Source organism: Salvia splendens, chromosome 3, assembly GCF_004379255.2.
Source record: "Salvia splendens isolate huo1 chromosome 3, SspV2, whole genome shotgun sequence".
NCBI classification, from domain to species: Eukaryota; Viridiplantae; Streptophyta; class Magnoliopsida; order Lamiales; family Lamiaceae; genus Salvia; species Salvia splendens.
Window position 1 is genome coordinate 13,073,981 of NC_056034.1, and position 26,848 is coordinate 13,100,828.

A 26,848-nucleotide genomic window follows, 5' to 3' on the forward strand; every position below is an offset into this window, starting at 1 on the left:
TGCGAAAACGATGCCTAAAGTAATCTGCCGGAAACCGCGGCGGGTCGGCAAAATAGTCGGCAACGAGCCTTTCGTGGGCTCCCTCCTCCCGGTCACGATGGATATAGCGGCGAGTTGATCTAGTTGGTTGAGGAGGAGGGGCGGGGGTATTCGCTGCGACATATGCTTCATAAGCGGCACGATGTTGTTCGTAGTATTCTTGTTCTTCGCGCTCCGCTTCCGTAATGAGATGGGTGAAATCCATTTGAGGTTTTGAGTGAGAGATGAAGGTGTAGATAAGTTGTATGAAAAATATGAATGAGAGATGAATGAGAGATGATTTGATGTGAAAAATGGATGATGAATGTGTGTATTTATAGATGATTTTGGGGGGAAATTTTTAAAAAAAAAATCAAAAAAATACAGAAAAAGGGGCAAAAAAACGGGCATTTTTTTGGGATTGAGAAAATATATTTTTATATTTTTTTGGTATTATTTTCGATTAAAAAAAAGATTTTCCAACGGAAATGCCGTTGGCCAATCACACACTACCACGTCACCTGCTCGCTGGCACGGACGTGCTCGGTGCATCGAGCAGCGCCGTGCCAGCGGCGAACGACGTCTTCCGTGCCGCTGGCACTGACGGATGCCGTCCGTCCACCGTTGTAGATGCTCTTAAGCCATCCAGCCGCAAGTGCGATAGCCCGTCGCAGCAGCTTGATCGAGACACGACAAGGGCCTTACGCCATTTTTATATCTTGTTTTGTTGTTTTTTAATAAAAAATTTGGCCCCTGACATTGCATCTTGATCTCTCTCCATAGCGTTAAATTTACATCTCACATCCATCACACATCATTTAATTTAAATGTGACTAATTTAATCATAAACAAAGTACTCCATATTATATTTTAACAAATCACACGTCACGTTATGATCTATTAACATGTCAATACACTCTATGTTTCTATAGTCAAACAAGAATGTTGTCGCATAAAACCGAACTACTTGTGATTAAATATAAAACCTAAAAGGGTAAATTTTTGGAAAATCTAAAAAATAAAATAAAAGGTGAACTAGAAAACAAAACCACGTGCAGTCAATTCTTTAAATAAATTGATAGAATATTAAGTTTTTCAAAATCACATGGTATTTGATTTTGAGTGAATTAAATCATTATCAACCCATGTGGTATAAACTTTTTGTTTCCATAATTATTGTTAATTCATTGATAGTGATTTGACACTTGATGCGAACGATCAATCTTAGACCATCCACTACGCGTCTCGTCGGCGTCTAGCGTCCCGTCCCGGAGAGACGGGACCCCGACGCGACGCGTTGCAGCTCGCCGTCCCGTCCCGCACCGTCCCACGTCGCGTCCTGTCGAGCCAAGAGACGGGTTGTCTCGCCACGCGCCTAAGCAACGTGGCGCGACCCGGCGTCGTGCTTGACGCCCACTCGCCGGCCCGAGTGGGCGTCGTCACGTGCTGACGCAATAAATATTTTTAAAAAAATTCAAATTTAAAAAAAATAATAAAAAAAATAATAGAAAAAAAATTGTAACGATAATAATACCGTTTTTTTTTGTTTTTTTTTTAATTTTTTTAATTAATTTTTTTACTCTATAAATACTCCTAAACTCATCCTCATTTCACACACAACTATACATCTATTCTTCCTATCATCTAAATTTTCTCTCAAATTTTCATATAACAACTCAAGATGTCCGGCGACGGCGACGGCAACTACTGCGGTTCCGGCTCCGGCGAGTGGGATCTCAACGCGTTCGGCGATTGGGAGACCATGATCAACACATTGGGCGGTTCCGGTTCGTCAACGCCGGGGACCCAGGGTTCGGCGACGCCGGGGGGGTACCAACCACCCAATTTTGACCTTGATGCATATGTTCGTCCCTCCGCCCCGCGGTATTCGCAGGGATTATCCCAGATCCGGGAGGATTTTCCCGTTGATCCCACGCCGGGAGTAGGCCGATGCAGTGGAGGTGGCCGAGGCGGTGTACAACCCCAGGCGGGCGAGGACGAGGAGGAAGAGGAAGAAGAGGAAGAGGATCTAGGCCGGCATCCGTACAACAACCTCGAAGGTGTACAACGCCTGGATCACCGTCTCGTACGATCCCATCGTCGGGAATCAACAATCTCGGAAGTGTTTCTGGGAAAAGGTCTGCGAGGTCTACCACCAGATAAAGCCGAAAGGCTCCCGCAAGCACAAATTTAAAATGCTCCGCTCTCACTTTGACCGAGTCTACCGACAGGTCAAAAAATTCTGCGGCATCTACTCGGCCGAAGATGCACGCTACCAAAGCGGCGCAACGGCAACCGACATTTTGACGTCTGCTTTGCGCGCCTACTACCAGGACGAACGTCATCAATTCAGATTTGTTGATGTTTGGCAGGCGGTCAAGGACGAGGAACGGTGGGCCGGCGGTTTTCGCTCCAGCTCGGGCTCAACCTCGAAGCGCACGAAGCATACGGCGAGTGGCCAATACTCGTCTGGTGGTGACACCGCTGAGGGCATCAGCCAACCTGAGGCTGAATCCCAGGAGTTTGCGGGTACGGTCGGCGATGCTGGAGGATCCGCGAGTGGGCGCAGTCGGCCGCAAGGGACGAAGGCGGCGAAAGCGGCTAGAGCAAGGAAGGGCCGAGGCGAATCAAGCCAGCCGGCCTCGGGATCGGGCTCGCGGGGAGGCTCAGACACACTTATGGTCGCGTACATGACCGCCACAATGGCGGACACTTCCCGCTTCTCGTACGCCCAATTCACGGCCTGGTGGAACGGAATTGTGTATATGGCAGCACAACTTGGCCTTCCGACTCCCCCTCAACCTCGACCGCCTCCGGAGGATGATTAGCCGGCGGAGTAGTTTTTTTATTTTTCTTTAAATTTGTATTTTAAATTATGTTGTGTGTTTTTTTATGTTGTGTGTTTTTTAATAAAGTGTGTTTGTTTTAATTGAATTGGGTTGGGAAAAAAAATAAAAAATGAAATTGAATGAATAGTAATTAAGGGACGGAATAAGGGACGGTTAAGGGACGGAGCGTCGCAGGTTCCGTCCCTTAGTTAAGGGATGGAGAAAAAAAGGACAGTGGGGCCCTCAAATAGTGGTCAAATAGTATTTAAGGGACGGTTTAAGGGACGGTATAGAGACAGCGTAGTGGATGACCTTATAAAAGATTCCACCTTCTCCGGATATGATTTTATCATCATTGGATATTGATATTTATTTCATCATTAAATGGAATGACAATAGTCTTTATCTTATTAACACCAACGATTAGGTGAAATGAAACACAAGATATAAATAAGAAAAAATTACACGGGCCCAAGATATTGGGCCTTAAAGATGACCCGCTAGACCTTCCTGAAGACAAGGGCCAGGCCGGGCCAGTTTGTGTCCCTTTGGGCTGGGCCGGAAGGTAAGCAAAGGTTGCAATTTCACACCTCATAAAAAAAATCAAATACAGCTTGAAATTTTTTTTGCAAATGAGTGAGTTTTTCTGTGTATATACATAGAGAAACACATACATCTTCACTTAGAATTTACAATACATTTACAAAAGTGTGGCAGAATTCTTAGATATACCAAACCTATAGAGAAAGATAATCAACGAGAACTTGCTATGGTGGTGCCTTCTTTAAAGATGATACTAGCAACTTTTGGAGGGAGCCATGCTGGGTTACTTTGGCCCTCTTGATTGCCGGCGTCGGCCATCCGCTTCCGGTTCCTTCGACATCTATACCGTAGCCCTCCAACGACGTTTCTTCCGACAAAGGTGCCTATTTTCGTGGCTGTGAACACGCCGAATGCGATTGCCAGAGGCCGCACCGCCCAGTGGAAATCTTCGGCCAGTTCATACTTCTCCGAAAGGCCGGGACACGTGTCGAACGAGACGCGCTCCACTTCCTCAGGGCTAGCTAAGAAAGGAGCGTGTTCGTTGTCTCCGAGGACGAGCCTTCCCGGGAATTTAATCTCCAGGCAGCCGTTTGGAAGAACGCGCGAGATTCTTCCACTCGCCCAGGAGCCTCCCCGTTTATGAGGCCACTCGAATAGGGGCGTGGCGATGTCGGCCTTCAGCCTCACGAACTGCCCGACCGAGAATGGCTCCACGACTCTGAGCTCGGAGTAATGTCCCCTCCATAGAGTATCCAGCCCCAAGAAGCCGGCGCCAGCAGTTCCATCACGGTGAATGTAGTGCAAAATCCCGAGAGATGCGTGCTGCTCGTTTGCTTTTATCAGTTGCACCCAATGCCCTGACGCAAAGCCGAATGTGACCCTCTCTATGGTTACGGCGTTCAGCTTAAGCTGATTGTGCATGTTAGGGATTTGAACCAGTACGAATGCATCCCTTTCGCCATCCTTCTCGAGCCCGACCACAACTCCTTCCTTTACAACCAAACTAACAGGCTTGCACGTGCTTATATCCTTCCTCGAATGAACTGTATCACCAATCTGAAGGCGATCTTTCGAAAGGAACCATGTGGTATAGCCACTGCAGTGTGGCTTATTCACATTCAGATTGCTCCCCTGGTTACTCCACGACCCGTCACTGTTAACAGCCTTTTGCAACCTTTCAAATGCTTGTAGAATGTCCGACATTAGAGGCCGGTTGCGGAAGTCATTCTCGAAACAGCCTTTCAGGACTTCTTCTACTGCAGGAGGGAGGCCACATGGTACGCGTGGCTTTTCTTGGCGTACTACAACTGAATGGTGAATCTCCTCCGGGGATCTCCCGAACCAGGGTGGAGTGCCGGTCAGCATTTCGATAATGCTGCAGGCGAATCCCCAAGAATCAGTCTCATAGGATATTGGACCTCTCACTCCAGGTTGCCATTGTTCGGGTGCCATGTAGTTGAGGCTTCCGAGTCTCACAGCTACTTGAGGATCACGCCAAGGAATCCCGAGAAGCAAGTAAGGGATCCCAAAGTCTCCAAGGACAACATGGTCGCGTTCATCAAGAAGGAAATTGTTCGGCTTGAGGTTCAGAACTAGGAGACCTATTTGGTGCAGTAGTTGAATTTCTTTCGCCAATTCAATACCATACCTGAGGCGATTTATCATAGTTAGTTCGAGCTTTCTATCGAAAAGAGAGAATACGCACAATGTTAGTTACCTCAGAACATCAGCTAATGAAAGCTTTCCTCCGTTCATCTGCGCCATCCTGTCACCTACTGACCCCTCGTACGATTTCAATGCTATGCAGATCTGTCAAAAAGACCACATTATTATCTAAGGTTTTACACGCAAAAACGACAAATAAGTAAACTAATCAACAGTTCACAGAGAAGATGAACCTTCCCGGATATGACAGAGATACCGTGCAACCAACAGACACCTTGCAAGTTTTGGGACTTTGAATTCCTCCATACTTCTTCAAACCTACGAAGAAACTCATTTTCGTGACCCTCCTTTATCGAATGCAACATCTTAACCACAACCTCATGATACTGATCATAGTCCTTTCCGGACCGATGATGCTTTGCTACCCAAACATCACCAAACAGGCCGTGCCCAATCCTGTACTTGAGTTTCAAAGCCGCAGGATCAATGTACGAGCTGGGAAACGCAGGTGTAGCGTCAACAGTTTTCAACCGGTCAGGATCGCCATCATAAAGCTCGAAATCAAAATGGACTACCGGTGAGCTTTGTTCAGCCATCCCCCCTCACTGCAACAAAGGGACCATGTATAGTAGCAAATTAATACTAAACTACACAATTTAATCAGGATCACTTCAATTTGAACACACTTTTTTCTAATTTCGATTGAAGCAAACACAAAAAGGGAACAATAAGTTTGGATCATAAATTCCTACCATAATTTTCTGTTTTTCCCATCATGACATCTTACCATATTTCAAGAACTGATTTTTAACTGAATTGAAGGGTTTCAAGCTACAATTGATCAGCAAAAGTAACAACATGCAATTTACAGCTACAAAAGGTGAAAGGGGAAAATAGACAAATTCATTAATTCTCAAACTAATCCATCAATAAACCTTCACATATATATTTATACTACAAAGAAAAGCAATTTCACATGGAGCAATCAAAAATCCAGACAAACCATACCTTATACTGCTGTAGAGATAAATTGATGCAGAGCAAAGCAGAAGGATCGGATTTTTATAATAAAATAAAAATTAAAAAAAAAACTACAACACACAGAGGGGAAGAAGGAGAAGGAGAAGGAGAAGGAGAAGAAGTCGCAGTCAGTTTGAGACGTACCCGTGAAGTGAACTACGACAATGGTGGACTATTTAACTCTTTCCGAAGGTTGCTTCCCCTTTTGTCTTTTCTCAGCAGTAGTATTATTTTTCTTTTTTTCTTTCTTATTTATTCGTGATTTTTTTTGTGACATTAAAATAATATCCCATCTTTTGAATTTTTAAATAATTTTGGCCCTTTTAATTCTTTTAAGTGAGTTTGCACTTGAATTTTTCCAATATTGAAGCTAAAATGGTTGAAAGCTTTTGAGATTTATTTTATAAATTGTTAGTATTAATATTTTGTATTGTTAAATTTTGTTATTTTTTGAATTGATCGTATTGTTGGGCATATTTTTGGGTTGGTGAAATTATCCTAAATAAAATTATCTCCCGTGTAAATTATTCTATAGTTATTCATTGAGAAAATGAGGGATTATTTTATCATTTTCACCTATAATATTTTCAAAAATGTCACTCAAAACATGATGTGTTGGCTATAAGTCCTTTTATGAGTTTTGCAGGGAAAATAAATAAAAGTAGATATCTCAAAAATATAAACTTTTTTTCCCTCTAAAAAAAAGAACATAAACTTATATAGATGGTAGATTAACACAACAAAACATCATTCACTACTGCTTGAACTGATCCTACTCCTACCTGGCTGCATTTCTATGCTTCCAAAATTAGAATGAAAGTATCATTCTTGAATTTTCATTTCAAGTCTCTAAAATTAGAGCATGAGAGCAACCTCTTGAAAGAAGGTTTTAATCTGGGCTTGGGTTGTTGAAGCAAGTACCTTAACTCTTCACTACCATCATTACATCTGAAAAGGGAGAAAAAACCCTTGTGTTTCTTGAAGTTGATACATAATTAAGCTATAGACTCAATAAGGGCTTGAAGTTGTAAGAACATTTTCTTCTACTTAATCAGCAACTTACGTTGATCCGTGTTTGGACTTGACTCTCCGATCCTTGGCCTGCGCCTCTGGTGTTGGTGCAAGGTCTACTCTCAAATGCTGGATGAAACGAAGCTGCAAGATCACACAAAATGGTGAATCGGAGCTCTCTATCATACTCCATTTATTATATAGTTGAAAAACCTAGTTGGCTAATGCATACTACTACTACATCAAGCTCAAGTGAGATTTGAAAGCAGCATTTAAACAAGAAATCATGTGAAGTATACACAATCACAATGACTGATGGAATAAAACCAAGAAAGGAAAATTTGATTTTTCTACTCTTTCCATTGTTAAAAGTTAAAACAGTAGAATGTTCATATAATGGTGAAACCCTTTTGTTGTCACCTTGCATTTCAATACAAATTTCAAAGATGTTTCTCTAAAACACACATCATTTCTCCTCTCATCTAGCTGCCTAAAAAGATCAGAAAGAAGACATGCTCAACTAACTACAACAAATTGCTAAACAACAAGATGATTTCATTTTCTGCAATAGCATGACTCTTGGAGACTGGTGATAGTACCTGATCGCCATCTTTGATCCCGTATTTCTTTATGCAGGCAACGTCGTGTATCAGCTTCTGGCCTTCATAACACAAGCAGAAGTGGCTCCATACAAGGGCCCTGTAACAGCCAAAATTCATTAATCTTGCAAAGAGTTCAATCCATCAATTATCAATCTTTAAAGAAGCATGAATATTGCAACAGTCAACAAGAGATTCTGCTGACACCATTGATCTAAACAGCTGAAATTCTTTGTTTTACCACAATTTCTGCAATAAAAAACAGTACTAAAAAAAATCTTGATTGTGAAGAAGAAGAAGAAAAGAGCCTATAGAGGAGGGCAATTCCACAATTCCCAATTTCATCCTCGATACATCAAACAAAACAGATTCATCAAGATTTCACAAAACCCACAACACACTAAAAAAATCTCAAAGAAAAAGAAACCAAAGTTTGTTATGTACCATAATCTTGTTCTATCGCCGTCGGGGAACTGATTAAACGCCTCCTCCACAGCAAATTTAAGCTCGGCAACTGTAGCATTTCTAGCCACATTAAGACCTGCAAAATCAAAATTTTATGTTGTTGGAATAAACCCTACTAAAAAAGAGAATCAAGAAAAGGGTCAATTTTTTCATGATTACTGAATGAAGAGCCGTCCAATTTATGAACAGAGAGATTGAGAAACTGCTGCTCCGGAAGCCTTCGATAGGTGGGAGACCGGTTGTAAAGAGAAAAAGGGATTAACTTTTTGATGGGTCCATTCCTATTGCTCGTTTTAGGGAAAACCTTCACCATTAAATTCGATCGAGAAGGAGAATGAAGAAAGAGGGGTCTTTTCATTGTTTTCTTGTAAATGGAAATGGTGTGTGTGTGTGTGTGTTTTTAAAAAGGTGACCGTTATGTTTATATGTTGTGTTTTGGCTTGGAGGGAATATTTGTCTCATTTAATGTTTAGATATTTCAACAAATATTCGATCATAATTCATTATATTATACTCCATTGAACTCAATAACAAATCCAAGAAAGCACAACAAACTCAATAATCCTTTCGATTCTTTCAACTTACAAATTTCTGTTTCATACCAAAAATCAACAATCAAATGGGACAAAAAAGAAAAGAAGAAAAAAAACCAACAATTTTACAAGCCATGGATAACTGCTCAATCTCCAACCTTAAACATTTTCGATTTCTTGATTCTGTTCTCTCTCATCTGAGACAGATTCACAGCTGTCTTCTGCAGCAAGAGGGCTCTTGAACATTTCATCACTTTCTAATGCAGCAAACTTCTCCTTGTCTCCTTTAAGCAGTGTCACCACCTCGAGCGTTGTCGGTCTCTTCTCCGGCTGACTATGCGCACAGATCAGTCCGACCAAGACGACCCTCTTCAGCTCCTCTTCGTTGTACTTACCATCAAGCCTCGCGTCTGCAAGTTCGCTGAACTTCCGTTCGCAAGCCAGGGGCAGAGCCCAGTCTGTGATCGGGCATTTCATCGTTGAACTGAGCTTCTCTAGTGGCTTCTTGCCACTAGCAAGCTCGAGAAGGAGAATGCCGAAACTGTACACATCACAGCTCTCGGATGCCTTGCCTAACATCGCGTACTCTGGGGCAAGGTAGCCGAGAGTACCCTTGACCCTCGTGGTCACATGCGTTGCACCATCAGGTATAAACTTTGCAAATCCGAAATCAGCAACTTGAGCTTTGAAGTCGGAATCTAGCAGCACGTTGCTGGCTTTGATGTCTCTGTGGATTATGTGTGGGGTAGCATAATGGTGTAGATAGCTGGAATTGAACAAGAGTTAGCCTGGAAGGAGGAAGCTGAGAATTGAGTGAGCTAAAGTCGTTATGAGTACTTACACGATGCCCTCAGCAGCACCGAGAGCAATGTTCATCCGCCTTGTCCAGTCGAGATGACTTTCAGAAGAGTGTTGCCCGTGAAGATGTGACAGTAAGCTCAGATTGGTCATGTAGTCATAGACAATTAGACGCTCTTGCCCTTCAGCACAATAGCCGCGTAAAGTGAGCAAATTTTTGTGCTGTACACGAGCAAGTATCTCGACTTCAACAGAAAACTCAACCTCTGCCTTGTTACTCCATGACTTTAACCTTTTTACAGCAATCTGTTCGGAGATGAAAGAGATAAATCAAATATCGATAAATATATAAGAATAAGAAGGGCGAAGTTTCATCTGGCTCAGCATGACGTTCACATTTTCAGAAAGGGAACTTTGAAAATGTTGACTCTTTGATCACATAATCAACTTGTACATGAACGATTGGTATATTGTCATTGCCTAATCACGTCTACCATGTTGACATCAATAACATCTCTATTTGGTAGTAGTAATTTAAAAGATTCCAAAAATATACTACTAATATCAAATGAAGGCAAGAATAGGTGTATGTATCATTGAAGAAACATTAGCCGTAAACATACTTTCCTGAAAAGACTGAATACAATTCCTAGTAAAATTGAACACGAATACATATTCCTAAAAGGCCTCGTAAACACACATGAAAAGAAAGTCGTAGAATGACCTCAGTCACTAATCAGCACGCCACAGCTACAACCAAAACAAGTAAACACAGACGCAAGTAAGTTATTCGTCTCAATTTGAGACGTGGAAACAGGAGAAAAAGGCACCCAAAGGCCGTGATGCACAGGGCAAGCCTAAACCATTTCAACGAAAACCAAGAATCCTAATGCAGTTCTTTTCATTGATAGTAAATCCCATAAACCAATAAACAGTCTAACTATTGGCAAATCACATGTTTTGATGAGCATTGATTGTACTGTCTTGGAACACTTAGTTAAATTATCATAACAAAACAGAACCATAAACTAACACTCTCCAACAACATCGGAATACTATAATTCGAGGACGATGAGAAACTAGACGAAAATGATGAAAGGCGAGGCCGTCTTACTTGCGAGCCATCCCATAGCTGACCCCAATAAACACTGCCAAATCCACCTTCTCCGAGCTTGTTATCATAGTTGAAATTGTTTGTAGCCAATTGCAATTCTTTCAGAGAAAAAATCCTCCATGCTGTCTCCTTTTTCCCTTGGTTTTTCCTATATAAATTACAGAGGAAAATGAAAATGAAAATGCTAAATCAGTAAAATGAATCGAATTGAGGGGTGAATCAGAAGAAAAGCTAAAATTCGAGTAAAGAAAAAGCAATAGAAACAAACATTGACCTATATAAACTGAACTACTTACCGATCTGAACCCCTACCACAGCAAAAAAATGAGAAGAAATCCATAAACCTTTACACAACAAAATCCCCCCCCCCCACCCTTTCTGCAGATTTTTCACCGGAACTTCTTTAAGCTCAATAGCGCCGCCATGACTGAAAAACCATCACTTCAGCAAAGATACAAAGTTCAAAATGGAGAATTTATTCGTTTTGAGACCGATCGTCGTGAGGGAGCAGATGCTTTGCTTGCGACAACGATTGAGCAAAGAAAAAAAATTAGAATTGACAAAAGTAGGGAGGTTTATTATAAATCGAGATAAGGAGAAAGGTGGAGCTGATTGGGTATGCTCTGTGTAAGAGAGAGAGAGATGTCGTTCTCTTGCTTGAATGATTATTGGAGCTTTCCTCTTCCAGAATTCGAAAATTCCCACTGCTTCTCAACTTTTTCTTCCAGCTTTTAAAAATGCAATGGAAAATAAAATGGATGGAATAGTATTATTCTACAAAAATTAAAATATTATAATGTCTCATTTAAAGTATAAACAGTATACACAGAGCAAGTCCATCATCTACTTTATGTGAGGGGCAGTGGTTATATTAGTATATATTTAAAATATAAAATGAAGTTGGAATAATTAAGTGTGAATTGTGTGTGCGAGTGTAAAACAATTTTAAGAGAGAAAATGTCCAAACTTAAACATTTCACACAAATTTTAAGAAATTAAGTAAAATTGCATTGAGTAAAATAAGTATAGAGTATAAGTATATGTATCCACTTTAATTTTGTTTTTCTTTAATTTCATATCTGTCAAAATGACGCCACTTCTTTGAAATATTTTAACTTGTTACGTTTATTAATAATAATTATTATATGACATGTTACTGTTATTGTTTTTCATGGGCATTGAATAATGAGATTTAGCGGTTGGTGGTACCTTTCAGACATTATTATTAAATAATATCACCACATAACAGTTTGAACAATCAATTCATTATTTAAATACTAAAATGACTAAGTTACGTGACGAGCAGCAACACCTAATCCATTGTAATGTGTTTTGAATTTTCTAAATAATCATGTTGAGATTACAATTGAACATATCTATAGCTAACATGTTTACTCTCTAATTAGGAGGTAGGAAATTTGAATATTTTAATAAAATTAATTTTGTTGGGTGTGTGAGAGAGTGTAAGCAAATTTTTATTCCTTCATATAGTTGTACTAAAAAAATCATCCAGGAATGATAAAAAAAATCAAGTTTCAAAGTAGCTATGTACCTGTGGTCAATCGTCCTATGCTTTATTTAATTATTTTCATTGTTTTTCTTTTCTTGTTTCTAGTAGGATAAATTATTTAATTGAATAAAAGATACACTAGTTGAATACTTGAATTAGATAAAATCAATAAATTTGGCCTTTCGGATATGGAAGTTTTCCAATCGGTTTTCTGGTTTTTCTACCTTTTTTGTTGCATAGATTTACATTGGTACGACTCGATTAAATATATACTACTACTTTGAGCATCTCCAGTGGTTGCTCGTCCCACTCAGACATCCACTAGAACTTCCCAAAAATACATCCTGTCATGTCACTAGGACTTCCCATCCCACTGCCACGTCACTAGGACTTCCCCTGCATAATCCGCCCTTCCCATCGCCCTTCCCACTAGGGCTTCCCGCAATAAAATAAATCACAATTATTTAACGGAATTATAATTTTGACACGGAATACGGGAAAATTATGTAATACATAGATGTCCGACTCGGACATATGGAAAAATGTCGGAGTATGCGACTCGCTCGTGGCGGGGGAGTTCCTGTTGCTATCCATTAAGTAGAAATGAATTTTGTAGTAAAAAGAAGAGAGAAACTTGTTAACACAAGTGATGCGATTGAAATGAAGTTCAACGAGACGTATATATAGAGTTCAAAAATAAAAAAAAATCAAAAAAAAAAACGGACGTCCGACCCCCCCCCCAACAATGGCGCCCGTCGACTCGGACGTCCCGCGGATATCCGAGGACGTGCGACGTCCTACCTGCATGGGCGTATCCGATCTTATTTTCCACAATGGCGGACGTCCGGTCGCCCGTCGCCGACGTCCAAGCCGGACGTCCGCCGCTGGAGATGCTCTTACTTAGTTTTTCATTATAGCTAAAAACTTGTCTGGGAATCAGAATTCCTTACACTGAAATTAATTTTTTCGGTAATATCTTAATTAACGGAATCTTATGATTAAATATAATGAACATGCGAATATTCTGAGAAACAATGTGAGATAAATGAAGACAACAAAGTTTAATTGATGAGAAGCAACCAAAAGCATATGGATACGGGACAAATAACACAACAATAATAATTATGATTCCCTCTCAACAAATATCAATCCACACACTTTGTGAGTCGAAGAGAATTAAGAAAGTATTGGGCATAAATTAAGAACTGTGCTACAGAAACTAATAGTATGAGTTTATAACCTTTTTGTGCTTTGAATTTATAAATATAATCTCACACATTTTTCATTTACATCTAAGGCATATACTAGTAAAGCCCAAAAAAACAAAACCGACATCTTAATAGGGCAAATTTGATTGAATTCAAGGTATATATTGAGTATTCACATTTTGATCCATTAAAACACGTACAACACCGTCAAAAATGAATGACTATGGTATATTCCATCCAACTTACAATTAGCATAATATAGTAGATTTTTGAAAAAATGAAGTCCACAACTCTCTCTCTCTAAGATCACAATTACGGTTATACAGAGATGGTGAACAGATAGAGTTTAAGCACCAAAGCAAGAGCCAGCTGCAACAAGAAGATACCAGCAACAATGAGGAACCACCTCTCACCGGCAGACTTTATGTGGTTTCTCAGGTTGAGGGCAACGAATGAAGCAGACATGAAGCCAGCTACACCAGCCACTACCCATCTCACGATTTCCTGAGGTATAACAGATAAACACTGCAACGAAAACCCAAAAATAATGTTTATATCTCAACAATAGAGCCAGTTAACAAACAGCAGACAAGAAGAGACACTCTCCAAGCTCGAAAGGATCAAACCATGGGGAGAAAGATGCAACATTTTATCTTACCATAGCGGGAATGAAGACAAACAGTGAGTAGCCATACAGACAGAGGAGATGGACGAAGCCGGATGGAGCGGAGAAGTATTTCAGGATTAAATACAAGGCAAGAGGCACTATAGAGACATAGCCGTAAAATAGACCAGCAGACCAGGTCATCAGATTGATATCGTAGTCCCATTCTTTTTTCTGCACTTTGTGTGCTATATAGGTAACAAATGTTCCAATGGAAGCTGCCACAAATATCAAGGTAGTGCAGATCCAGAAAGGCCCGTACCTGTAAACAGAAAGAACAATAAAAGTCAAGATTAGGCACGTGCCTCCGGTTGCTAATGTTGTTACTGCAGTCCAGAAACAGAATCAAACTACGGGGAATATGATGTTTTGTAGGCATGCTATACTGCAGGCATTATGAGATAGTGATAAGGAACACATGAGGCATATTGTAGCAGGTTTTTAAAGACAGCATCCTATGAGAATCAGTATTACACAGTTCATGAAATACCAAATTCATTGTTCGAGATCAGGATGGTAAAGCTGAACCACAAATATAGAGGAACTGTAGATGTCAAACTTGCATGTAAGATCATATGATTATATGTATTCTGCCGAAGCATATACCAACTACTAAGTTAAAAACATCAATCCCATTCCCATCACAATGTTTATCTACAAAATGACGACACAAGTTGCAATCACAAGTAACGAACTATTCTGCCACTTCTCTAATTTTCTCCATAAGAATATTGTTGATATGAAATTAAGGATAAAATTTCGATATAATGTGGCATACATCCAAATATACTAATCCTATCAAGTTGATTCAATGGAGCAAATCACGAGCTAAATCAAGCATTACTTAGGAGACTAGGATATAACAGCCAAACAGAAAGGAAAATTATAGTGGGGAGACATTCAAATACTATCTCCTTGCGAGTTTCAGTATATCGCCACAAATCTGGAAATTTATTCACTCTTTCCTGATATCATCATAGCTTATAGGAGTTTTGGAATGTTATAATACTGTAAGGGAAAATACTAGTATTAATTCATGCCCCATACTTTCCTTATTTAAACCGATACACCCCAATGTATGTTTATTACAACAAAGAACAAACTACTCATTTTATTTTCAAACTTTTACCCCACTCAACTCAGCAGTCAGAATTCCATGTGGATAACAGCATGGAAATTCTTAGTCTTTGTGCAAATGGCAGATACCTTTTTTAACCCTAAAAATAATTCTAAAAGACAAAGCAGTTATAGGTAAAATTGCTCATGGTTCTCTAGCTGATCATGGTATATGACAAATGGTCCTCATCATGGAAAATTTACAACATCCAATTGAGTCAAGAATGGATAGGTTCATGAATGCATGATTGAAATGAAACAACCCAAATGACAATGTACTGTTCTTAGCAGGAATCCCTGCAACTTTTTCTCTTGAGAGATATATGCAAAAATAAACAAGTCAATAATCAAAGATTATCCATCAGAAATACATTCTGAATTAATTCCTGACTCCACTTAATTTTTCACTTCTATAGTGGGGAAGATATTTAAACCTTGCAGCTTAAGTGCTTGCTTGTGTAAACTAAAACCAATGGAAACAGAGTCAGAGAAGCGTGTCATATAGCAAACTCACAAATCTGGGTTATTAGCAGTCTTTTCAGAGAAGCTTCCATTGAAAGGAAACAGCGAATCTTTTATCCTTTCCAAAACATCAGCTGTATCAACATCAAAGTAGGGCTTGTACGCAGCAATTGTGAACGACCGAAACCAACCGCTTTGCTGAGGTTCATCAGAACCAGCCGCTGGTTTTCCAAACGAGTCTAAATCAAGAAAGACCATACATTGTGAATTACTAAATTGTAATTGAAAGAAACAGAAATAAATTACTCTTACTGATCTACGGAAGTCAGGCAAAGCCAAACAGAGAAAAAATTTGCATTAAGAAGCTACAAAGCAGCAGACTACCTTCATACATTTCCTATGTTATTTCACTGATCTCGTTAATAGCACTAACATATTGATTACATGAACAGAACAACCTAATTCACATTAACACAACACAGTTTAATAGTAAAATTTAACAGTGAATCTTTTAAGTTTAGGATCATAGCACAATTCACTATAGCCAAATCACTCAAAACTGATAACTAACAAATCTAGAGCAGCACAAATAATCCAATCATGACAAAATTAAATTACGAAACTCGAAAGCAGCTCAAGCATCCCATTCAAAGCATAACGCAAAATAGTCAAACAAACTTCAGCCACATACTTAAAACTCAACAAATAAGAAAAATACCATCGGCATCACGAGGAGGTTGTGCGGCACCGGATATTTTCCCCTGAGATCCGGAAGGCGGAAATGTCTGAAGACTGGAATCTGGACACAATATCGTCATCCAAAAAGGTGAAAACTATTCATCAGAACAATCGAATTCCCGAGGGGAGAAAAAAAAAGGAAAATGGAGTGAAAAATGAAAATTACCAGCAAATTTCACGGCAACATGCGCCGGCGCATCGGCGACTGCCTGCAACAATATCGACACCAACAAATCTATCAATCGCATATAGAAGAATAGCTAGATAGGTAAAATCAGATCTAGCAACAGAGAAACAAATTACCGGAACAGATCCGCCAACATTTTGATTGTCGATCGAAGTGTAATTGCCGGACATCATCTTGACAAATCGATTCGTTTGTAGCCGAATTACACTCTGTATCTAATGTGTTTGATGTGTTTTTAGCTGAAGATCTGAGATTGGGGCATACCGGTTGAAAAAATACATTTTAATTACTCCCTATTTTTATTTAGAGGGCCCCACACTGAGTAAACTTTGTATAGTACAGTAATTTTTTTGTCTGAAGGAAATACTAGTAATTTTTTACAATAACAAAAGTAGTAACCAGTCCATAAATTGAGAATTAGTTTTAATTATTTTACGAAATTCATGTTGTAAATATTGCCTTAGTCCTCGAATACATATATTATGTTTCTACGTTTGTTATTTTAAGTGCAAACTTTATAGGAATAGTTATTATTTTAAAGGAATTTTCATCACATATTTTTCGTAGTGGGATAAAAATTAAAAAACTATTTAAATAAATACTTCTCCAATATTCAGAATTTATTTGAAGAGAGTACTTATTTATTACCACGTGTCAAGAGTAGAAGTGTGACGAAATTGAAGAAGTTGACACGTCCTCTGAAAATCAGAATTTGGAGAGATATATATATATATATTTCCACAAGCAGAAGAAGGAAGCATGGGCGCTTATCGACCAAATAAATCAATCGATTTCAATCTGGAAAGCAAAAAAATGCAAGGCGAAGGGAGACAGATGCTGAGGGAGACGAAAGTGAGCGATCTGATCACGAACAAGAAAAGGCTGGTGGAGGTGCCCTACACCGCTTCCCTAGCCGACACAATCAACGCCCTCATGGCCAACCGGATCCTGGCCGCCCCGGTAGCCGCCCCGCCGGGTCAATGGATCGGGGCGGGCGGGTCGATGATCATGGAGTCGGATAAGCAGACCGGGGTGGCTAGGAAGCACTATATCGGGATGGTGACGATGCTGGATGTGCTCGCTCATATCGCCGGAAACGGCCCGGAGGATCTGGACCGTCGGATGCAAGTTCCGGTTTCCTCGATTATTGGCCATTGCCTTGAGAGCCTCACATTGTGGACGATCAACACTCATACTGGGTAACTAATAGTATGAAATTCATGAATTGTTTCCAACCATGTCCTTCTAAAAGGATCAATTGTTGTCTGATAAATTTGGTATCCAATGAGATGTAAAACAAATTTAATTTTTCATAATTCCTAGCTAGCATCTTGCTTGCTCTCATAGTCCTATATCTTGCTAGAGCATGTCATTATATTCGTTATTTTTATGCTTCATGTGATGGAATAGAATCCATATTCGGAGAGAGAGTATAGAGCCATAGAGTAGTACTGCGTAAGAGGAGACTCTCAACATGAGGGTGAAATCGTGAAATCAATCATATACACTAAATATATGAAGTTGATTTAAAAAAAAAAAAAAAAAAAAATTTACTCCATGATAAGGAATGGTTGATAGCATGGGTTGGGGAAGGTATGACTATTCGAAATGGTTAATATAATGGGAATGATGATCCCAAATGGAATGAAATGGAAGTAGGTATGATTATTCTATTTTTACTCTCATTCCCAAACATCTCCTAGGTTGGGTATGACAATAGTTGTAGTTTTCTTTCTATATCTGTTCAAGCATTGTTTGTCCCTCCTCACCTTGGTATAATTATTGCATTCAATATGTCGGGTAATCCTCTTATCTCATCAGGTATTTTGAACGGAGGATTGTTCTAATCCTAGTATGATAAGTCGATGAGAATCTGTATTTGGTCCAAGTCTAGTAGCCGATGGTCATACCGGCCTACACATGAATGTGTAGGGCCGGTAATGACTTTATTGTAATGTATGTTGATTGTTTAATGAATGGCAGCATAACAGACTGCATGGAAGTGTTCTGTAAAGGGATACATCGAGCTTTAGTTCCTGTTGACAGCCAAATGGAAAACATAGCTGGTGTGGAGCTCATGGAATCTGCATCTAGCTATCATATGCTTACCCAGATGGATCTCCTCAGATTCTTGAAGAACCACGAACACGATCTCCAACCTCTCCTTCAACGCCCCATCGCCCAACTTGGAGCCATCGTTGATGCTGTTGTTGGTGTCTCCAAGAAAACCAAAGTGATGGATGCTATAACTTCCATGAACAAAGCTGCTCTTAACGCTGTACCCATTCTTGAATCTACTGGCGCCGTTAATGCGGATCGCACACAGCTTATAGATGTAGCTTCCTTCTTCCCATCTTGAAACTTGATTAATTTTTAACCTTATTTGAGTTTAACTTTATTTTGACATCAAAATAAATCTTGTCAAGAAATAGCTGTGAAATGTGTCTTCTGTCTTCTTGAACCCTCGGATGACTAACCGTCGAATTGTGACATTAGTTGATTGTGTGAAATGGTTCAGGGCAAAGGCAGGAAGCCCGTGGGAACATTTTCGGCCACGGATCTGCGAGGATGCCCGATATCAGTGCTGCAATCGTGCTTGCAAGTGAGCGTGATGGAGTTCATCAACAAACTATCGGAGATCCCACAGCACGAGTCCTCTGGCCTGAGGAACTCCACAGACGAGCTCGTAACCTGCCGGCCCGAGTCCAAGCTCGGGGAGGTGGTGGACAAGGTTGTGAGCAACCATGTGCATCGAGCTTGGGTTGTCGATGAATCAGGTATGCTCACTGGAGTCGTCTCCCTCACTGATATCATCAAAGTGATTCGAGTTTGGTTGCTATCGGACCGCACTTGATGAGATTTCGATACACACTGTGTCTTTTGGGTAATGTTGTTTTTGTAGAGTTGATAAGTTTCCACTTTTATGTTTGGTTTGTTAAACGTACATATCCTGCTTATTTTAATACGCTGTTTTTGTCTCAAATTTCAATACTAACACAAACACTGTTTTTTCACTATGAAGAAAATTGGTTTCCTTTTACCGCGTTATTAGCGTTATCATTGAGACTCAAATCCTTAATTTATTCGTTACAGAAGCGACAACTCAAATTCTCTAACCTATTGGTTAGATTTCACCAATCAATTAAGTAAATTTACGTTTGCTTTCAAAGAAATTTAAATAGAAAATTAAATGAATAGTAATACTTATAATATGGAAAATCACAGACCATGCTACTAAATCTATTGGTAGAGACCTCCAATATGAAAGAAAAAATGGCCGGTGCTGGAAATTTCAGACAATAGCCACGAGGAAAATTTCACATTTTTCTATCTTACATGTTGAGATGATTATTACTATATGAGTTTTTGACATTTCGTCCCAACACAAACACTCAATAAAAAAAGTCAAGAGTACGTGGTTGAATAGTAGAGATTTATTCATTCTCAATTAAAGACTAGATTAGTAGATCTATTTTTAAAATTCTAAAATTAGCAAGATGACTAATCACTGGATCTCCCTGCCTTTAACAAAAAAAAAACCCTAAAAACATTTGAAATTCAAACTTTATATGGTTAAAGCAAATAAATGGGCTAATAAAGAGAGTGAGACTCGTTCATAATTTTTTTTACAACATTGATTACCACACATCCTATCACTTATGTCCTAAACCTATAAAGTCATTGATCATGAATTTAATCTCATTATTCAATGTCATCAATTTTTTTTCAGATTGTAGACGCGTCACAAAAAACCTCTTCTATTTGGAAAAGTGACAAGTCCGCAGTGCAACTCTCTCCGCCCCAATCTCTCTCTATCTCTCACACACAGTGACAAAACACACAACTCTCTCTCTCTCTCTCTCTCTCTCCTTCACACACAAAATCTGGCCATTAAAAGCGGCCTCGTGCGCTCCGTCATCGAGGACCCCTCCCCTCCTATATATTCATCCACCACCACTTCTTCCCGAGGCTTATCTCCCAAACCTCCAACACAGATGAACGGAATCAGCACCACCACCCGCGTTCGTTCGCCTCCCTGCGCCAAATCCAAACCCGCAACAGACCACTTCTCCCTCTCCAGCCCGGATCCAGACATGCTCAAGAAGAAATCGCCTGCCGCATTCCCCGCCAGGAACCTCTCCGACGCCCATTTCCTGAAATGGACGGCGGCGGACGCGCTGGGGGTGCTGCGCCACCACCCCTTGCCCTGCGCCTTCGCCGTCTCCCTTCTCTTCTTCATGGCCGTCGAATACACCCTCCGCATGATCCCTCCCATGGCCCCGCCCTTTGATCTGGGATTCGCCGCCACCGCCACCCTCCACCGCCTCCTCTCCGCCCGCCCCGCGCTTAACACGCTTCTCGCTGGCCTCAACACGGTATCTGCGTTTCTCTATTCAACGCATTTCAATTTCTGGACATGCAAACAGATGAAATCAAACTGCCCCTTTTTTTCTCTTGATGTTGATTTGCATCCCCTCTCTCTCTCTCTCATTTTTTGTTTATTTATTTTTTCTTAGTTCTTTGATGTTGATATCGTCAAAGGTGTAAATGGGCTGTATCTTTCCTGCTCTTACTCTTCTTTCGAATTTGGGGATTAGGGTTTGGAATTTGGGATATCTCACTTTCACAAAGAAATCAGGAGTATTTATCAAGCTTAAAAGACTACACTTTTATACATTTTTCTTTATACTTCCCATCATTCATTTGGCCATTTGGGCAAAGAGGAGAGAAGAATGCTGTCATTGCCTTAAATTTCAACTGTTTCTACTTTTATCTTTAGTTGGGCAAGCTTTTCAATTTTGCTTACTTTTGTTGATTGTGTAAAAGGGCATGGATTTTGGAAGTTACTAATAGTATTACAATACTTGAATTTGGGGAATTAGGTTTTTGTTGGGATGCAGACAACATATATTATATGGACATGGGTGATTGAGGGAAGGCCAAGAGCCACCATTTCAGCACTCTTCATGTTCACATGTAGAGGAATTCTTGGATACGCCACACAGCTTCCTTTGCCTCAGGTTCTCTTTTAAATACGATTATCATACATTATTCTAATCTTGGACTTGTATACCGAGGTACATTGACCTCATGTCACCACAATCACATTAATTAGGTGCAATTAATCATGGTTCAATACAGTATCATTATTAAAGAATTCTTGAAATTTAACTCATTGTTGAGTAGCTGGATATATATTATGGGGTTTTGTGCTGTGTCTACCAGAATCAAGTGGTGGACATAAAGCCAAGAATATCTGTGTATATATATTTAATTCCATTAGCTCAACCCCATGTGTGACATGGGCCACATCTTGATTCATTTTAAAGATTCTGTTGTAGTTGTTGTTTGTCTTGAAGAAATGGACATCCCCAGTTAATGCAGATGTAGACCACATAAAATGCTCCAAAAATATAAAAATTCTAATGAGTTTAAAATTATATAGTGAGTAGATAGAAATTATAATCCCATTTAATAAAGGGAAAACAGGGTAGAACAGAGGATCTGCTACTATGGATGTTGGTAACAAAAATATGATTTTTCTTGGCAGGGATTCCTGGGTTCGGGTGCAGATTTCCCGGTGGGGAACGTGTCGTTTTTCTTGTTCTATTCGGGGCACGTAGCAGCCTCAGTGATTGCATCACAAGACATGAAACGAATGCAGAGATGGGAACTAGCTTACGCATTCGACATCCTCAATGTGTTGCAAGCGATCAGGCTGCTGACCACGAGAGGTCACTACACGATCGACCTGGCTGTGGGGGTTGGGGCGGGGATGCTGTTCGACTCTCTGGCCGGGAAGTATGAAGACAGCAAGATCACCAGAGCAGCTGCATTGTGTAATGGCAATGGGAGTGGTGGTTTGTACAAGTCTCACGAGTAGAGTGAAATTGTGTATTAGATGTTCAACCAGAGTTGTTTGAAATGCATGATTTGTGATGATGACGTGTTTTATGCAAGTCGAGAGTTTTGTTCGTATATAAAAACCATCTGAGTTGAGTCTTACCTAATTGCAGAAATAATTTCTAATTCGGGGCTAATAAACTTTAATTATAAGTGGGAGAATCCTACTGAGTTTAATTACTGTAAGTATTCATGTCTTGGTGTATGGAGTATATTTTGGTGAGTTCTTTTGGGGAAATCCACAAAAATTGCTTCGAAAAGAAGAAGAATATTTCTTAAAAATCAGAGGACAAAATTAAACATAAGACAGTATTATATTATGAATAATAGATATAGAAAAATATAAAGTCTCAGACTCTCATTTCATCCACAGCAAAATAAACAATTCATAAAATTTTATCCCTACTCTTCTTTACTCTCTCATTTAATATAATCCATCGAATTTAAATGAAAAAGACGTATGGAAAAGGATAAGTTAGGTGGCCCAACTACTCAAATGAAATGGTTACACATGTTAAGGTTAATTTGAGGCCAAATTTCCCATTGTGTTATCATTTAATTTATGGACAAATAAATCAATTCAATAATTATCAACAGCTATTGGGGTAACAAAAGGGAAATCTAAATTTAATTAAATTAAATGGCACTAAAGACGTCAATTATTATTCATAAACGCAATAGCGTTAAACAAAAGTGTTGTCGATTAAAACGTGATGTAATGGGAAAGGTTTTCCTTCAACATGCTGGTTTAGTGGTTACTAAAAAGCTTCGTGGGTTTTGCTTTTTTTGGTTATTCTAATCTAATAAATTGAATAACTCCTATTCAACCAACTTAAATCCCCTAGTAGTTGCCGAATGAAACATCATATGACGATCTTAATTTCTCTAAAACCGTCAAATCGTTTTAGGCTTTGGTTTTGTTTTTCCATTAACATCATAGGTATTGTATGTTCTCTTGGTTCTTTCGATTTCTAATTATTTGAGTTTTTGCTGGAATGTTGGGTATCTTTGGTGTGTATTGGATTTTAGTTTTGTGAGTCATTATGAATAGTGTTGCCCACGGTTCACGAACCGCCGGTTCCGGTTCGGTCGAAGGCGGAACCGGAACCGAACCGTGAGGCTATTTCACGGTTCCGGTTCCGGTTCCGGTTCGAAAACCGGCGGTTCCGGTTCCGGTTCGGAACCGCCGGTTTTTCCGGCGGTTTAGGCGGTTCCGGTTCGGAACCGGCGGTTTCGCGGTTCGGTTGTATTTTTTTTTTTTTTGAAATTTGGATTTATACAACAAATTGGAACAAGACAATGTATACTTCAAATAGAAATACGGCGAATAAGGAAGAAATTATATCTATTTTATTGAGTTTGAGTTGTAACGGACAACGATACATTACAATTTAGAGCATCCACAACCGTGCTCTTGCCAGCGGCACGGTTGTGGGCCCGGGCGGTACTATTCATGCCTGCTCTCTGGCAAGAGCACAACACCCACAACTGTGCTCTTCCGCAAGGACGAGCACAATTAATATAAAATTCAATTACACAAAAACATTTCCATAATATTAAAATTCATTTAAAACCCACAATAAATATTACAAATGACAAATAAAATTAAACATTGCATAATTAAAATCCTAAAAATTAAAAATTACATAATTAAAATCCTAAAAATTAAAAATTACATAATTAAAATCCTAAAAATTAAAAATGACACTACTCGTTGCCGAATTTCGCCCACATGTGGTTGATTAGGTCTTCTTGTAGTTGATTGTGGATTCGAGTATCGCGCATTGTGTGTCTTGTCTCGATCCTCTGGCCAACCGTCGTATGCTCGCCTCGGCGTAGGGGAGACCTCGCTGTTGAGCTTCCGGCTTCGTCCTCGTCGTAGAAGCTAGCCGCCCTCGGCCCTTCGTCGGCTATAATCATGTTGTGTAATATAATACACGTGAACATGATGTCGGCGATATTATTCACGTACCACAGCCGAGCCGGGGCCTTCACAATGTTGAATCGAGCTTGAAGGACCCCGAAGGCTCTTTCGACATCTTTCCGCGCTGACTCTTGACGCTGCGCAAAAAGAACCCGTCTCGGGTCGTGCGGGTTGTGGAGCGTCTTCACGAACGTCGACCACCTTGGGTAGATACCATCGGCGAGATAGTAACCCATGCGGTATATATTTCCGTTGATGGTGAAGTCGATCGCCGGTGCTACACCATTCATCACATCATTGAAGAGTGGTGACGAATATAGCACATTCAAGTCGTTGTTGGATCCAGCAACGCCGAAATATGCATGCCAAATCCATAGGCGGTAGTCGGCGACCGCCTCAAGGATAAGCGTTGGGCCGCCGCCTTTGTGACCGCTCAAGTGTTGCCCCCTCCAAGCAGTCGGACAATTCTTCCACCTCCAATGCATGCAGTCAATGCTGCCAAGCATTCCGGGAAAGCCATGGACTGATTCATGAAGACGAAGCAACCGTTGGCAATCATCAGTGGTGGGTGCTCGAAGGAATTCATCCCCAAAAGCAGAACGAACGCCCTCGCAAAAATTCTTTAAACATAGGATTCCAGTGGACTCACCGATATGCAAATACTCGTCGAACATGTCGGCCGTTTGCCCAGTAGCGAGTTGTCGGATGACACACGTACACTTCTGCAACGCCGTGATACTTTGCCGGCCGGCTGCATCTACACCTGTTTGAAAGTATTCAACACGTGCGGACAATGTGTTGACAATTCGCATGAACAAGCGCTTTGACATGCGAAAACGGCGCCTGAAGTAATCTGCCGGAAATCGCGGCTGGTCGGCAAAGTAGTCGGCAACGAGCCTTTCGTGGGCTCCCTCCCGGTCACGATGGATGTACCGTCGATTTGATCTGGTTCGTTGAGGAGGAGGAGCAGGGGTATTCGCCGCGACATATGCTTCGTAAGCGGCACGATGTTGTTCGTAGTATTCTTGTTCTTCGCGTTCCGCTTCCGCCATAATATGGGTGAAATCCATTTGAGATTTTGAGTGGGTGATGAATGTGTTGATAGTTTGTATGAGAATTATGAATGAGAGATGAATGAGAGATGATTTGATGTGATAAATGGATGATGAATGTGTGTATTTATAGATGATTTTGGGGAAAAAAAAAATAAAAAAAAATAAAAAAAATTCAGAAAAAACGGGAAAAAACGGCCATATTTTTGGGATTTGGAAAATATTTTTTTTATTTTTTAGCATTATTTATAATTAAATACCGATTTTTAAAAAAAAAATAAAAAAAAGTTTAAACACAACGGCTATGCCGTTGACGAATGGGAGCGCGCCACGTGTGCGTCCGCTGGCACGGACGTGCTCGATACATCGAGCAGCGCCGTGCCAGCGGCGCGGCTGCAGCGGCGGCGGTCCTGCGCCTTGCCAACGGCGCGGACAGCGGTGGCGTCTTTCGCCACCGCTGCGGATGCTCTTACAATATGTATACAAGTATACAACATACAATAATGTAATATAAATTTGAAATTTGGACTTATACAATAAATTGGAACAAGATAATGGATAATTTAAATTGAAATAAGACGAATATGATGAAAATGATATCAATTTTATTAAATTTGAGTTGTAACGGACAACGATACATTACAATTTACAATACATATACAAGTATACAACATACAATAATGTAATATAAATTTGAAATTTGGACTTATACAATAAATTGGAACAAGAGTACAAGACAATGGATAATTTAAATTGAAATAAGACGAAGAAGGTGAAAATGATATCAATTTTATTGAATTTGAGTTGTAACGGACAACGATACATTACAATTTACAATACATATACAAGTATACAACATACAATAATGTAATATAATATGCTACTGTTTTTTTTTTATTGTTTGTTGGTTGTTATGAGCGATTCTCTTGTTGTCACTTTTATTTTTCTTTGTTTATATGTAAATAATTTATTACTCCCTCCGTCCCGGACTACTCGCACATTTCCTTTTCGGTACGGAGATTAAGGAATGCGTGTATAGCAAAGTCAACAATTGCGGCTGTAGGTGATATTTTTTACTAAAAATGGAAAGAGTACAAATAACTTAGGACGTCCAGAAAGAAAATAAGTGCAAGTAGTCCGGGACTGAGGGAGTATTAAATTGTTAACTCGCTATATACGTATAACTCTCTTTAATATGCATAAAAAGGGCGTAAAGAAAGCTAAACTCACTATTTGTTCCAACTCGAATCACAAATCCATAAGTAAAGATTACCAAAACTTGCGAAATTCACCAACTTTGCTGCACACTGAATTAGTGGGGCAGCTTCAATTTCCACTCCAACTTTCTCATCTGCATCCTTGTTTCAAACTCAAGAATCCACTATTTAACAATGTTGAAATTAATTGCATAATTTGCTTTACTAAGACATCAGCACTTTGCAGTGAAACATTACACTAGATAAGTCCTGCCCCATACAACACACACACA

General features: G+C 39.9%; 6 protein-coding genes across 7 annotated transcripts; 2 read left to right on the forward strand and 4 right to left on the reverse strand.

Annotated features, from left to right (window-relative positions):
* Positions 1–3,437: 3,437 nt before the first annotated feature.
* On the reverse strand, positions 3,438–6,282 carry LOC121797184 (E3 ubiquitin-protein ligase KEG-like). Of its 2 annotated transcripts, none has more exons than XM_042195926.1 (4): positions 6,219–6,282; positions 5,288–5,659; positions 5,107–5,198; positions 3,438–5,037 (listed from the first exon to the last, which is right to left on the reverse strand). In XM_042195926.1, exons 2-4 carry the CDS (start codon positions 5,648–5,650, stop codon positions 3,600–3,602), a joined length of 1,893 nt encoding a protein of 630 aa, XP_042051860.1. In that variant the 5' UTR covers positions 5,651–5,659; positions 6,219–6,282; the 3' UTR covers positions 3,438–3,599. The 2 variants fall into 2 exon arrangements, with proteins under 2 accessions (XP_042051860.1, XP_042051859.1); XM_042195925.1 differs by having other exon boundaries at positions 6,063–6,230.
* Positions 6,283–6,590: 308 nt separating this feature from the next.
* On the reverse strand, positions 6,591–8,545 carry LOC121795043. Its single transcript, XM_042193475.1, has 5 exons — positions 8,309–8,545; positions 8,129–8,225; positions 7,685–7,784; positions 7,138–7,229; positions 6,591–7,022 (listed from the first exon to the last, which is right to left on the reverse strand). The coding sequence occupies exons 1-5, from the start codon at positions 8,505–8,507 to the stop codon at positions 6,911–6,913; spliced, it is 600 nt and encodes a 199-aa protein (XP_042049409.1). The 5' UTR covers positions 8,508–8,545; the 3' UTR covers positions 6,591–6,910.
* A 137-nt stretch (positions 8,546–8,682) lies between these two features.
* Positions 8,683–11,338, reverse strand: LOC121795042 (PTI1-like tyrosine-protein kinase At3g15890). The gene is made up of 4 exons (XM_042193474.1): positions 10,891–11,338; positions 10,595–10,742; positions 9,524–9,786; positions 8,683–9,448 (listed from the first exon to the last, which is right to left on the reverse strand). The coding sequence occupies exons 1-4, from the start codon at positions 10,932–10,934 to the stop codon at positions 8,842–8,844; spliced, it is 1,062 nt and encodes a 353-aa protein (XP_042049408.1). The 5' UTR covers positions 10,935–11,338; the 3' UTR covers positions 8,683–8,841.
* Positions 11,339–13,438: 2,100 nt separating this feature from the next.
* Positions 13,439–16,732, reverse strand: LOC121797257 (protein YIPF1 homolog). The gene is made up of 6 exons (XM_042196017.1): positions 16,596–16,732; positions 16,459–16,501; positions 16,273–16,353; positions 15,607–15,793; positions 13,971–14,238; positions 13,439–13,837 (listed from the first exon to the last, which is right to left on the reverse strand). The coding sequence occupies exons 1-6, from the start codon at positions 16,650–16,652 to the stop codon at positions 13,631–13,633; spliced, it is 843 nt and encodes a 280-aa protein (XP_042051951.1). The 5' UTR covers positions 16,653–16,732; the 3' UTR covers positions 13,439–13,630.
* Positions 16,733–17,285: 553 nt separating this feature from the next.
* Positions 17,286–19,364, forward strand: LOC121795362 (SNF1-related protein kinase regulatory subunit gamma-like PV42a). Its single transcript, XM_042193886.1, has 3 exons — positions 17,286–17,678; positions 18,463–18,814; positions 18,998–19,364. Exons 1-3 carry the CDS (start codon positions 17,293–17,295, stop codon positions 19,331–19,333), a joined length of 1,074 nt encoding a protein of 357 aa, XP_042049820.1. The 5' UTR covers positions 17,286–17,292; the 3' UTR covers positions 19,334–19,364.
* An 837-nt stretch (positions 19,365–20,201) lies between these two features.
* LOC121797444 (phosphatidylcholine:diacylglycerol cholinephosphotransferase 1-like) lies at positions 20,202–22,485 on the forward strand. Its single transcript, XM_042196200.1, has 3 exons — positions 20,202–20,855; positions 21,363–21,500; positions 22,031–22,485. The coding sequence occupies exons 1-3, from the start codon at positions 20,475–20,477 to the stop codon at positions 22,361–22,363; spliced, it is 852 nt and encodes a 283-aa protein (XP_042052134.1). The 5' UTR covers positions 20,202–20,474; the 3' UTR covers positions 22,364–22,485.
* Positions 22,486–26,848: the final 4,363 nt, after the last annotated feature.

Excerpts from the sequence above, each read along its gene's own strand:
- LOC121797184 (XM_042195926.1), bottom strand. The coding sequence starts at position 5,650 with ATGGCTGAACAAAGCTCACCGGTAGTCCATTTTGATTTCGAGCTTTAT. Across the intron at positions 5,199-5,287 it reads TCTCTGTCATATCCGGGAAG|ATCTGCATAGCATTGAAATC; the intron begins GTTCATCTTCTC and ends TCTTTTTGACAG. Across the intron at positions 5,038-5,106 it reads TCATTAGCTGATGTTCTGAG|GTATGGTATTGAATTGGCGA; the intron begins GTAACTAACATT and ends AAATCGCCTCAG.
- LOC121795043 (XM_042193475.1), bottom strand. The coding sequence starts at position 8,507 with ATGAAAAGACCCCTCTTTCTTCATTCTCCTTCTCGATCGAATTTAATG. Across the intron at positions 8,226-8,308 it reads ATTGGACGGCTCTTCATTCA|GTCTTAATGTGGCTAGAAAT; the intron begins GTAATCATGAAA and ends TTGATTTTGCAG. Across the intron at positions 7,785-8,128 it reads GGCGATAGAACAAGATTATG|GGCCCTTGTATGGAGCCACT; the intron begins GTACATAACAAA and ends TGGCTGTTACAG.
- LOC121795042 (XM_042193474.1), bottom strand. The coding sequence starts at position 10,934 with ATGGATTTCTTCTCATTTTTTTGCTGTGGTAGGGGTTCAGATCG. Across the intron at positions 10,743-10,890 it reads TGTGGTAGGGGTTCAGATCG|GAAAAACCAAGGGAAAAAGG; the intron begins GTAAGTAGTTCA and ends TAATTTATATAG. Across the intron at positions 9,787-10,594 it reads AGCTATGGGATGGCTCGCAA|ATTGCTGTAAAAAGGTTAAA; the intron begins GTAAGACGGCCT and ends ATCTCCGAACAG.
- LOC121797257 (XM_042196017.1), bottom strand. The coding sequence starts at position 16,652 with ATGATGTCCGGCAATTACACTTCGATCGACAATCAAAATGTTGGCGGA. Across the intron at positions 15,794-16,272 it reads ACCTCCTCGTGATGCCGATG|ACTCGTTTGGAAAACCAGCG; the intron begins GTATTTTTCTTA and ends TTCTTGATTTAG. Across the intron at positions 13,838-13,970 it reads TTGTCTTCATTCCCGCTATG|TGTTTATCTGTTATACCTCA; the intron begins GTAAGATAAAAT and ends TTTTCGTTGCAG.
- LOC121795362 (XM_042193886.1), top strand. The coding sequence starts at position 17,293 with ATGCAAGGCGAAGGGAGACAGATGCTGAGGGAGACGAAAGTGAGCGAT. Across the intron at positions 17,679-18,462 it reads ACGATCAACACTCATACTGG|CATAACAGACTGCATGGAAG; the intron begins GTAACTAATAGT and ends AATGAATGGCAG. Across the intron at positions 18,815-18,997 it reads ATCGCACACAGCTTATAGAT|GGCAAAGGCAGGAAGCCCGT; the intron begins GTAGCTTCCTTC and ends GAAATGGTTCAG.
- LOC121797444 (XM_042196200.1), top strand. The coding sequence starts at position 20,475 with ATGAACGGAATCAGCACCACCACCCGCGTTCGTTCGCCTCCCTGCGCC. Across the intron at positions 20,856-21,362 it reads TTCTCGCTGGCCTCAACACG|GTTTTTGTTGGGATGCAGAC; the intron begins GTATCTGCGTTT and ends TTGGGGAATTAG. Across the intron at positions 21,501-22,030 it reads CACAGCTTCCTTTGCCTCAG|GGATTCCTGGGTTCGGGTGC; the intron begins GTTCTCTTTTAA and ends TTTTCTTGGCAG.